The 13,010-nt window shown below is 37.2% G+C and overlaps 1 protein-coding gene across 4 annotated transcripts in view; it reads left to right on the forward strand.

The window, feature by feature from the left end:
* The window catches only part of LOC143040615 (ankyrin repeat and BTB/POZ domain-containing protein 1-like), a 58,331-nt gene extending 45,824 nt beyond the window's left edge, over positions 1-12,507 (forward strand). For 2 of the 4 annotated variants that reach the window (XM_076211759.1, XM_076211760.1), the window contains 5 exons: positions 1,402-1,691; positions 3,128-3,301; positions 7,169-7,369; positions 8,551-8,743; positions 12,185-12,507. In XM_076211759.1, the coding sequence (XP_076067874.1) occupies positions 1,402-1,691; positions 3,128-3,301; positions 7,169-7,369; positions 8,551-8,743; positions 12,185-12,498 (1,172 nt within the window). In that variant the 3' untranslated portion in view covers positions 12,499-12,507. Of the gene's footprint in view, positions 1-1,401; positions 1,692-3,127; positions 3,302-7,168; positions 7,370-8,550; positions 8,862-12,184 lie in introns of all 4 variants that reach the window. The other 2 variants (XR_012967729.1, XM_076211761.1) reach the window with 2 other exon arrangements.
* Positions 12,508-13,010: the final 503 nt, after the last annotated feature.

Below are 13,010 nucleotides of genomic sequence, written 5' to 3' on the forward strand. Positions count from 1 at the left end.
TCTCTCTCTCTCTCTCTCTCTCTCTCTCTCTCTCTCTCTCTCTCTCTCTCTCTCTCTCTCTCCCTCTCACTTCCTCCCTCGCTCTTTCTCTCTGAGACTCTCTTATTCTCTCCCTCTGTCTCTCATGTGTCTCTCTCATTTCTCTCTCTATCTCTCTATATCTTTCGGGCCAAGATAAAAGGGACCACACGGTACGCAAGGTGTTGAGGCAGGTCGGGAAGTGCGGTCGAAGGTTTCGAAACTCGTTTCGAACCCGAACCCGCGTTCGAAACTCGTTTCGAACGCGGGATTCGAACCCTTTCGCAGGGGTTCTTGGTTGGTGGAAGGAGGGATACGTGTCGCTATGGTTTTTATTTTTTATAAATATTTATTGTTTTCACATATTTGTATATGTTATATATTTTATATTCATATGTTTGTTTATTGTTTGTATAGACACCGGCCTCCGGCAGGTACGTCTCGGGTTTCCTCCTCCTTCTCCTCCTCCTCCTCCTCCTCCTTCTCCTTTACCTCCTCCTCCATCTCCTTTACCTCCTCCTCCATCTCCTTTTACTTCTCTTCTTCCTTTTCTTCCTCCTCCGCCTCCTCTTCCTCTTCTTCCTCCTCCTCCTCATGCTTCTCTTCCTTCTGCTTCTCTTCCTCCTCCTCCTCCTCCCACCTCTACTCCTCGTCTTCGGACTTCTGTTTTGTCATCAAGACCAACAAATGACGTCTTAAAATGTATTCATATATTTATTCATTATACCCCTATATATATATATATATATATATATATATATATATATATATATATATATATGTGTATATATATAAATATATATAATATATTTGTGTATATATATAAATATATATAATAAATATATATACAAATATATATATATACATGTATATATATATATATATATATATATATATATATATGAGAAATTCGCTAGTGGACAGCGGCATCAATCAGATAATTTTTATGACCGTCGCGTGAACCTGTAGTGTTTCGAGTTCAGAGGTTTTTGTACCTTCTGTAGCCGAGCGGGTTAAGGCACTGCCCAGTAGCCTCATGGCCTCTGAGCGGTAGGTTCGAGTCCTACACGCGACGGTCAGAAAAATGATCTGATATACATATATATTCACCTAGCCGAGCGGGTTAAGGCACTGCCCAGTAGCCTCATGGCCTCTGAGCGGTAGGTTCGAGTCCTACACGCGACGGTCAGAAAAATGATCTGATATACATATATACTCACCTAGCCGAGCGGGTTAAGGCACTGCCCAGTAGCCTCATGGCCTCTGAGCGGTAGGTTCGAGTCCTACACGCGACGGTCAGAAAAATTATCTGATATACACATATATTCATTTATTTATTAATTTATTCACTTATTTATTCATTTATTTATTTACTCCGCACAGACGCAGGCAAGCAGGGGCTGGTTCGAGTGACCACCTTGGTGATCGAGCCGGACGCCAACTCGAACGCGGGCGGAGGAACCTTCGGCGGCGGCGGCGGCGGTGGCGGCAGCTCGGAGGGCGCCAACCAGGGAGGGACTCCGGCCTCGGACCTTCGGGACCTTGCCCAGCAGACGCTCCCGCCCCACCTCCGCCTCTGGCCCACCGAGATGCCCTTCAACAACCCCGAGGAGCAGCTCAGTCTCGCCGATGTCTGCTTCGTGGTCGAGGGCCAGCCTTTCATGTGTCACAAGGTCAGAGGTCATGTAAAAAAAAAAAAAAAAAAAAAAAAATAGGGGGGGGGGCATGCATACGTGCGCACAGCAGGACGGACATCAGATAGAATCGTCTCCCGTCCATCATCTTTAAAACCCATCAACACCTTTCTCCAACTGGAGGTGCAGCCCCGAGAGGCTGACGCTTATCCTCGGGACGGGCCGATATTTTTATTTATTGATTTACATCAGGAGAAAAGGCAACCGGCGACTGCTCCTCTCCTATTCCATTAATACAACAGTGACTACTGCCTAACATATCTACAGGGCAGGGATCGTTGTCAGCTGCTGCGGGGCTGCGGGCAAGAACAATTCATTGTTATCACACGCACATAATTATTCGGACAATTTATAGTTTCACCCACCAACGATTTTCGTATGTGGCTTATGCGTTTCTGGTGAGATATGTTGTGTATAGATTGATGGTGAAACTATAAATTGACCTAATATTCTCCCAATATCCGTTACTCTCTTTTTATCTGTTTTGTTTTTTTGTTTTCCTCGTATATTCTATTTTTTTCTTTTGGTATCGCTTTCCATTCTTAAGTTCAGTCCTGAAACTGAAATCCAGCAATTTAGGCTATTTGGATTTGTACGAGTATTTGAGGGTGATTTATTGTGTTGAATGCAATAGTTTAAGTTTAAAGTCACCCGTAGAGATTCCTTGCAAAAGTAATATGTGAAATGCAAAAGTCTTATAAGTTGCAGTCATTGGTTAAGAATTATAGAGAACGGAATATGTCGATGTCATAGAAAATGGGATATTTTGAGGGGGTTAATAGACACTGACATTCGAGTCTAGCTTTGATATATCAGTTAATTTATCTTTTATATTTATGCATTTATTTAGTCATTCACCTATCAGTTTATAGGCATGGGAAAATTTCATGCTTCTTAGGAAATGATAATAATATTGGTGATGACAATAGTGTAATGATACTGTGATAATTGAATTTATTCACATTTTTCAACCACCTTTGTCATGATTTAGACACCCACCTTAGAGGATATTTTCTTTCCCTGTTTTAGTTACCTGTTTATATATTTTTTTCTATCTGACCTGGATATGGACCAAAAAGTCTTCTGTTGGTGTGCTATACCATTGTAGTTCCATTTTGTAACCCCATCACTGAAGCAGCCTTGTTGTGGATGTGCTGTGTCTTGCGACACTGCTTCTGACCCAGAGCAGTGGACAAGATGCAGGGATGACCCGTCATCCAGGAGGTGCCAAGATAAGAGGGAGGGAAGAGGGTGGAGGGGAGTGGAGTGTGATAAGGATGGAATGGGTGGGAGTGGTTTCTATGCCTTTGTTTTTTGGCAACCTCTCTTATAAGGTGGAAAAAGCCTTTGGTATATGTATGTATGTATCATTGACCCATCATAAACCTCATCGTTATGTCACCTTTACCCTGCAGATGTTCTTCTGCCCTCGGAGTGAGTATTTCCGAGCCCTTTTGCGGGACCACTTCCAGGAGGCGACATGGCAACAGGGGGCCCAGGATCGCGCCATCCCCACGGTCACACTCAACGAAGTTTCAGTTCGGGTCTTTGCCATCATCGTCCATTACCTCTACTGCAACCAGACCATGGTCAGTGACGATGCAATTCTTTGGTATTTTTTTTTTTTTTTTTTTTTTTTTTTTTTTTCTTCAACTTACTTTTATGTTCTTCAGAATGATATGCAATTCTTTGGTATCTTTTTTTTTTTTTTTTTTTTTCCAACTTGCTCTTACGTTCTTCGGAATGATAGTGAGATGGTGAAGAGGAGATAGGATAGTTGAAATTAGGGATAGTTGATGCTAAAAAATAATTAAATTTCTTCGATAGATACTCGGTGGCTGAGCAGGTTAGGGCATCTCTACTTGCAGTGAAGGTGGTGATGGTTGTTTGAACCCTGCCACTGGTGAATTGAATCATGGGTATGGTTGATTAAATTTTACACTACAAAGTCCTCTGTAAAGGGCACCATTCTAGCCTCCTGATAGGGGGGAGTTTTGCGACATTAAGCCAAATCAGAAAAAAAAAAAAATCTTCATTGAGTGGAGATGAGTCTAATATCATAAAAGAAAGCTGAGCGACTCTGGTCCTTAGGGGTGTTTTTAATGTCTCTCAAGTGTTAACTGTTTTGGTGAGAGTGAAAGTTTGCTACAGTCACATTTTGATAAATGAGGGAAAGTGTCTCACTTTTAGCCAGAGTAATCTACAAAACGGTGGAAATTTTTTTCACAAGAAAAGGAATAATATATATGCATTTTTTTGCTTGAAACCATGAGGAAATCAAAGATTGGAATACTGAATGTTTTCATCTATTTAAGCTCTTTGATTTCCTCGTGGTTTCAAGCAAAAATATATCTATTCACTTGTTTTATGTGATTACTGTTGCATATATATATATATATATACATGTATATGCATATATATCTATATGTATATCTATATCTATCTATCTATATATATTTTACTTATCAACATAAAAGTTTCAAGTAGCTCATTGGACAGGACAGTGAAGAGTGTAATCAAAATATTTATAATTTTTGACTTAATGAATTAACATTCACAATTTGAGAGGGTCACAAGATATAAGAACATAGAACATATTTGTAAACTAAGAACAAATTCAAGTATGCAGATACATGCAAAGAGTATTTAAACAGGATCACATGGATATATGAAATCAAAATAATAGAGTAAGATGAAAAATGAATTCAAAGTGCATGATGACAACCTATAGACAAGATTCAGTTGATGGGATCAAAATAAGAGTAGGATGAAAACGACAGACACATTTGAAATGCTCTAGTCAAATTGTCAAATGCAGTAGCTTATGTGTAACTAAATCAATAAAAATATAAGAATAAAGTCTGCAAGAAACCACAAGGCAGTTCCATGAGAATAAAGACATAATTTATAGGATAGCATTCATATATGAAATTTAAATACTGGAGTAGGATAGAAATTAAATTCAAAGTGTATGATGACAACCTATAGAAAAAATGGGATCAAAACATGGGATCAATGGGATCAAAACAAGAGTAGGATGAAAATGGGATCAAAACGAGTAGGATGAAAATGAGAAATAAATTTCAAATGCTCTAGTCAAAGTGCCAAGTTAATATACATATAAGTTAAATGCTAGAATCAAAATATCATGTATAGGATGACATGAACGTATGAAGTTCAAACATTGTAGTCAAATAGTCAAATTGCCAAGTGCAGTATACATTAGGTTTCCAGATGTCCTTTATGGTTTTATACCTTGTTCCATACTGACCTTTCAAGGACCCCCCAAATGTCCCTTGTGTAGTTCAGCTTCAAATATTGTAATGAAAATGTATTTTTACTGCCTTCTCATGGTTCTTAGTTGTAATTTGATTAGTTGTACTTTCTTTACATAGATTCTCTTTGCTGAAAATAACCTATATGTAATGAAGAAACTAGTCTTGCTAGAAGTTTACACAGAACTGATGTGTTTCAGCGTTTGCAATTTGTTCAGTTTCTCTGCTTGACCGAGGATAGTAATACTATTACTGTTTAGCTCTTCAAATGTTTTGACACTAAAATACTTTTTTCTATTTTGTCTTTTTTTTTCTAGGTAATATTAACTAATTGAAAAAATAATTTACTTCATCTTTTATCTACTTAAAGAAATTATAGCATCAAAGAAGCATTATTTAGACCTAAGAATCAATGCAATATTTTTTTCAGTTTTCTTTTTTCTGTTATTTCTAAAGTGATGGATCATCATTGGGGGTCCATTAGGAAAATGGTATCCTGGTGGCCTAGTCTGCCACTGTAAATAAGATTGTATTTTTTTTATATGCATTAAGGGGGGCCAACCCGGTGATTTTTTCACGAATATTTTTAAAGTTTCACTTTTCACTTTTATCGGCTCAAGATGTCAGTCCTACCCGAAACTATCACTTGGTGAAGTTTTTTTCTGAAAAATATTTTTTCCCCCCCCTCAGATGCCATTTTTAAATGACCCGGGGTGTTGCGTCATAGCCTGACACGTGCGCTAGAAAATGAGGTATCATTCAATGCTTATAACTATGTAGAACTATCATTAAAATATTTTTTTCTTTATATAAATTTCGACAAATGGCATCTCTTCCCCGCATGCGTGTGGTAAATCCTAGCTACTCACGTCCAGTACATACGGAGACATTACAGATAACGCAATGCTGTGTTCCTGTAATATTTCTTTTATATTCGTCTTGCAAGATGACTTACAGACGTAAGCTTACGTTATCGAGGATATCCAACTTCAAGAAGAGTAAAGGGCATCAAGACTCTTCAGATCAAGGAGAAATTAGCGAAGAAATTAGCAGAGATGAAGGGGAGAGAGCGTGTTATCGCCGTCCGGCTTATCACCTCCTCCTCCGCCACCACTCCCACCCACGCCACAACAGCAGTCACCCCCCCTTTCTCTTCATTCTCCAAGTCAACAATATATACACAATCATATGTGAAAATTTCATGCCAATCAGATGAATACACATGGCAGGAAAAGGAAAAAACTGAAGAAAAAAATTTAGAATCGTTATCTTGAAATGTTGTTTTTTGAACTTCAAATAATTTCACAAAATCGGTAAAAACTCTGATCAACTTATGTTAGGTATCAATTTATACTTCAACAAAAATAGAATTTTTTGTTGGAATTAGATTTTTCAATTTGTCCAAAAAAAACGGGATTCAGGAGACCTAAAAAAAAAAAATAAAAAAAAAAATAAAAAAAAATTTTTTCCTTCAAAGACAAAACAAAAAATTGAAAATCAAATCCAACAAAATGTAGATATATAAACAAAGTTTCTATGATAATTTTTTCAAAGCAATTAAGTGAAAAATGAATCTTGTGAAACAAAAAAAAGAAAAACACTTTTTTTTTTGTAGCCACTACCATTCATCAAAATTTCATGAAATTTACAGAATAGCATTTCTTTATACCAACAAACAATATATTAAAATTTCAAAGCAATTGGATGAACCAGAAGCGAGATATGAGCCCAAGGAGTTTTCGGGAGTGGCCCCCCTTAAAGGAAACTCCCATTCATGACAGAAGGGTTTAATCTTTCATTTTACCCTTTCACTGATTACGAAGAATTACAAAGACGGAGCATGCCGACAGGAGACCTTTTGGTCCATAACTAGGTCGGATGTGAAAAAAAATTAGTAATAAATAAATAAATAAATGAAAATATAATAATATAAATAATAAATAAAATAAGTAAATAAATGCATAGGTGTTGTTAAATAATAAACAAATAGGCAAACAGTAAGTAATAATGAATTGACATAAAACTAATAATAAATGTGAATCAAGCAAATAATAGTAAACAGACAAATGATAATAAAACAAATAAACAAATAATATAAGATAGATGACAGTTATTACAGCATCTTGCTTAGGTTATTTATGACATATCCCGCACGTACACAATCTTTTTTATTTTCCGCAGGTCAGCAATGACAATGTGCTTGATGTAATGGTTGCGGCAGATATGTACCTTCTACCGGGGTTGAAGCGGCAGTGTGGCGTGTTCCTTGGGCAGCGACTTGAGGTGCAGAGCGTTGTGTCGGTGATCAGAGTGGCGCGTATGTTTCAACTTCCAAGGCTTGAGGACCAGTGTGTGGCCTTTATGGCCAAGCACCTAGATTCGGTGGGTATTTCCTGACGGGAGTTTCTGAGGGCTGGAGGGTCTGGTTTGAAGATGGTGGTTGATGACATTAACCAGGGTATTTCTTGACGGGAGTTTCTGAGGGCTGGAGGGTCTGGTTTGAAGATGGCGGTTGATGACATTAACCATTTTGTACATATATACATATGCCAAAGGCTTTTTCCCCCTTACAAGGGAGGTAGCCAAAAAACAAAGGCATAAAATCCACTCCCACTCATTCCATCTCCACATACTCCATTCATATTTTGTTTTATTTACATGTTCACAGGTGCATGCATGTATGTATACACACATACACAAAAATGAATTTAAAGTATACATATGTATATGTACATACCCAAAGATCTTTTTCCCCTTATTAGGGAAGTGGTTGAGTCATCTGAAGGTGCAGCCCTGAGGGGTTGATGCATGGTCTCTAGACCATGCGTCAATATTACTCGGTGCTACTTAATTATTTGGCCTACCTTTTGGATGTGGCCTACAAAATATTTTCTCTTCTATAGTATGTGATCTACCTATTCAACACACCCAGGAACGCACCCAGCTCTGCAAGTTAGGTTAGGGTAGGTTAGGTTTAGGGTTAGGGTAAGGTTAGGTTAGGGTAGGTCAGGGTTGGGTTAGGGTTAGGGTAGGTTAGGGTTAGGTTAGGTCAGGGTTAGGTTAAAAGTTAGGGTTAGGTTAGGTTAGATTAGGGTAGGTTAGATTAGGTTAAATTAGGATTAGGTTAGGTTAGGTTTAAATTATTTTTTTTTCTTTTTAAGTATTGTTGTTTGTTTTAAATTTTTCCTGAGGTAGGACACATTCAAATAGGGTAGGCCACATACTAAACCAGTTTAAAAAAGGTAGGCCACATACTAAAGCAGCACTGCTTACTCTCTATCAAGTTTGACTGTATGTCCTCCTTATTTTCATATGTAGAGACCTGACAACCAGTGACGGCTCCCCTCCTTCTACTCCTACAAACTAGTGACAAAGAAACCATCCCACACCAATACAAAACAGACATCAATCCAAAGTTTCTTCCCAGAGAGATCTGTGGGATGGCCTCTGAATCACAGCTGGCCGGCCAGTGTGGGGTTGTGGGTTTCTAGTTATTGATACTTGGGGAAAAAAAAATGTCATTATTATTGTAAATTGATTTAGTATTTTAATTTCGTCTGCAGGTTCTCGAGCTCCAAGAATTGCAAGACCTCATCATGTCCGATGCCTGTGAGGTTGAAGGTCGCCAGGAGACGGACACAGTCACTATCATCGATGAGATTCGATATCACGTGTCGTCACAAGTCTGCACCATATCAGAAATCCACGAGGCGAAGAACAAGTTGGCAGCTCTGGAGAGGCTTCTAGAAGACCTCGGTATTGATGCCTAAGAGTGAAAATTGGTACCACTAAAGGTACTACACAGGGAGATCAGGGCACTCATGTCCAAGACATGAAATCATCAGCCTTGGAGAGAGCTGTCTTTGAGACCCTGGTATTATAAGAAAGATTTGTGTGGTGGTCTTTGAATGGAAGATGTTTCCTAGTGAGAGATGTTGAGGTAGAAAATCTAGCCTTTAGAATTTGAGATAAAAGGAAGATAACAGTGGTAATGAAACAGGTATATATGACAGGTTGATGCAAAGATTTAGTTGCTTGAGTTATAGGGTTCTTTATATGGCTCCTGAGCATCCAAACAATTCTCTTGTAACTTTCTCCTCATGTACATTCTCATGTGTGCATGCAGGTTCTTGTTTGTCTGAATATGTACACAGATTTATGCTTTATGACTATATATTAAGCTTCTTTTGGTTTTTTGAAAGAACAGTTAGGTGATATATTGGTATATTATTACATATATTAAGGCTACAATGCCTCCCCTTAAAAGGGTAAGGCTACAACGCCTCCCCTTAAAAGGGCAGTGGCCAAGCCAAAACACATACCCACACCAAAGGATTTTCTTGTATTACACCTCCCTTCTCTGTATGAAGTTTTGTATGTTTTGCAAGTTAAGTTTCTCAGATATATACAGAACCTCCAAAGACTATGTATTTTGTTCTGTTAGCATTAGTTATTATAAAATTTTAGATGCGTTCCGGTCATGCGTATGTACGCGGATGTGTTAAAGAATTCTTGACACAAGAGTGTTGGAATAAGACAATGAAGTGTCATGTGCATGCATAGGAACATATGTTATAACTCCCAGATGTTCTTTCATTGTTGGCCGTTATAGGACTAGATTGTGCATGTTTCTGACACTCATTACCTTTCTCAGATGGATATTTCATTTTTAAGTATGCATAAGCAACTGCACACCTTTGGATTATTATATTTTTTAATGGCATAGAAACTACTTAACTGGTCCCTTGTTTTTCATTCCTTCTTTCTTTCTCTATTTTTCTTTTCTTTGGATTTGTGATTTATGTTAATATTGGATGATGTGCATTTGCTGATGCATTGAAAGGTCAAGTGTTTGAATGTTCTGATGTTAAAAGCCATCATCATCAGGTGAAATTGCTGCATCTGAGGAAAACAAATATTGTGAATACAGATGAAATCTTTTATTGGTTCTTTGGGATCCTGATAGTTTTGTATGGTTGTAGACCATATGCATTATTCTGCAGATGAATTAAAAAGGTTGAATTTATTGTTTGACTTTGAAGGCAGTTTAAGATGTTATGCTGTTTTGGTGCCTGTGTGGATGTCTCTATGCATGCACCTCCCCCCCAACATGTGTGTGTCTTGTTCTTTCTCTATCTATCGATTTCTGTCTCTGTTTGTATCCTTCAGTATACTGTATTTTTATTTATCCTTATACTACTATAAGTCTATCCATGTTTACATTGCTATCTCACTGTCTTTCTATATATATATATATATCACTTTTAAGTTATTCATTCTTCAATACACAAATGAACACATACAGAAATACAAATGGATGCTTACACACTCATATACATCCATTATATACATATTATTATTTTCCTCAGGCTTACCCCTCCATTAGTTTCGTAAATTTATCCTTATTACTGCATCAGCCTCAGAGCTGCCAGAACAGATTAGACAAAGTTTGGCACAGTGTTGACATGGTTAACTAACTCTTTTACTAGGATGACATTCCTTAAGGAAAATAAGAGTCATTTGGCAATGGCCAGAATATGATATGTCATAGTGAAGTGATTAATTGAGGTAGATTTAATCATTAGCTGTGGTTTCATTCCCAGAGCTGAGGTAAATCATCTGGCGGGAGTTGAAATAGAACTTGTAAAAGACCTCATGATAGCGAAGGGATTAAGATAGTTGTGACTCATCAGTTAGACAGTCTGATGATAACCAGAATAAAATTTCTGAAGGATCACCCTGGATTAAAGAGTTTTAGATTGTTCTTCACTGGCATGGCATTAGAATTTCTGATGGGAAATGCCTCCATGTTTGCAGGTCTAAACATGTTTCCTGCTTGTCTAAGTTGCCCAATTTTGAGGGAATTCTGTATCTCCTTTTTTTCTTCTTCTCTGCCTTCTGCAATATTGCTGAGGCATTTAATTCCTTCCCGAGCCAGACTCATATTGGGTCGTCATGTTATCGTTTGTATTCACGCTCTTTTGACGAGGGCCCAAAGGTTGTTGAGTTACCTTTGGACCCGGGCTTCTAGAGGACATTGTTATTAGCTACATAAGATGACATGATTTTATATGTCATAACACTGCATTTTGTTCATGGCATCGTGGTATGTCACATAATTTTGTTTATGATATAGATGTGTAATTTTTAATGAATGTTTTCATAGGTGAATTGTTGGAACTTAGAGATGCCAATACTTTAGGGAATCTGACAACCCATAAATTGGTTGTATTTATAAATTTGACATTGTAGTGACTGTTATTTCTACTGTCAAACTGAGCACAGGAAGGAAAAAGTTAAATTTGTTGCATTTAGAATGTGCATTGTTTGTACGGTAACTACTTGTTGTTTAGTTGGCCATACAAGTGAGGCAGAAGTTCAGAATGTATCAGTCATCGAGTTCCTTGCATCTTGTGAATCACAAGAAGGATCATGAAGCGTTCCATAGCTATTAGCTTAATCATGTTTTGTTGCAAACAAAAGCTTATGGAAATGGGTTCTCCATTTGCTTTGGTGCAATATTACTTGCTGAAATTTTATATTCTTATGTCTATTGCATCAAGTTTGTAGTCAGCTATACAATTCGCCACATTTGAAAAGATTTCCTACATGCTACACTCCCAAATATGCATTTATTTTTTTATTTATTTTTTATTTATTTATTTTCTATTATTATTGTTATTTTTTTTATTTTTTTTTTATTTAGGTGGTTCTTGAAATGGGTGATGCATGACAGTAGACTTTTGTATTAGGCGGGTCGATATATGAAAAAAAGTACCATGACCCCAAAAAAATTATACAAAAAGGTTTCTCAGTGGTTTTTGCCTCTAATGGCTGTAATGAGTATGAGAAAAAAAGTCTACCAAAATCTGACCCCCGGAAGTGGGTCAAAACTGGGTCATTTCCAAGATGGCCGCCGCTGACCAAAAAATCACTGAAACTGCTGTAACTTTGTTAATATTTGGGATAGAACAGCAACTTATACGTCTATTTTAAGGTTTTATGGGTCAAGAAATGCATTGGTTACAAAATTTTTTAATTAGGCCATTCAGTTAATCGTTTTTCCCAGCCATTAAATGATCAAATCTAATATGTAATATAAGTGAATTATTATCACTATAACATTTTATTAATGTTAGTATTATATTAATTTTATTAATATTATTATATTAATATTTTTTATTTATTATGTTTCAGATCTGAAGATGATTGCTTCTGGTCTTATCTCTGACATCTGCCCAATTTGCAAAGAAGCATTTGCCGATACAGATAATATTGTTAAAATTGACCACAAGGGTGCAGATGGTATAAATGCAGCAAGTGCTAAGCGAGAAGACAGCATTGCTGTGACTGCTGGCTGTAAAGTGCATCCAGGTTGTCACAAGTGGTATATAAACAAGCGTGACATTGAAAACCAAAAGAAGAAAGATGTATCTTCCAGCAACTCAGTGAAAATGAGTAAACATGTGTTGGGTGGACGATTTGACAGTTGTTGCTGCTGCTGTTGCTAGGACGAACGGACTATAGCTGTGTTAAAACAGATGACTGCACCAGAACAATCCTGCAGTATTGTGAAAGTCGAAAGGATGACTGGGCATTTATTGTTAAAGGCCGCATTGAATATTATGGTGGTGATCTTCATGCTGCTGACAGTATTTACCACCATATCTTCAGAAGCAATTTCCGTAATGGGTATGACATACCTATTCAGTTTCAAGGAGAAACTAGTACTAGTGATGCAAAATGCAGAAAATCTGGAAGACCAAAAGATGAAGACCAGGAACAAGCATTTGAGAGAATGTGTAAATATCTGGAAATTAATGACGAAGAACAGTTAACTGTATCATTTCTGCAGAAAAAAATGAAAGGTTTTCTAATGCATGAAGATTCAGATCCTTATGGAAATCAATATCTGAAGATTAAACTGAAGGAAAAATATGGAGATTCTATTTGTTTTGCAGAAAAAGGTGGATTAAATGACATAATTACAATTAGAGAGACAGCGTCACAAATACTTTGGTCT

The sequence above is a fragment of the Oratosquilla oratoria genome, chromosome 29, assembly GCF_046742065.1.
Source record: "Oratosquilla oratoria isolate Oo_2021 chromosome 29, ASM4674206v1, whole genome shotgun sequence".
NCBI classification, from domain to species: domain Eukaryota; kingdom Metazoa; phylum Arthropoda; class Malacostraca; order Stomatopoda; family Squillidae; genus Oratosquilla; species Oratosquilla oratoria.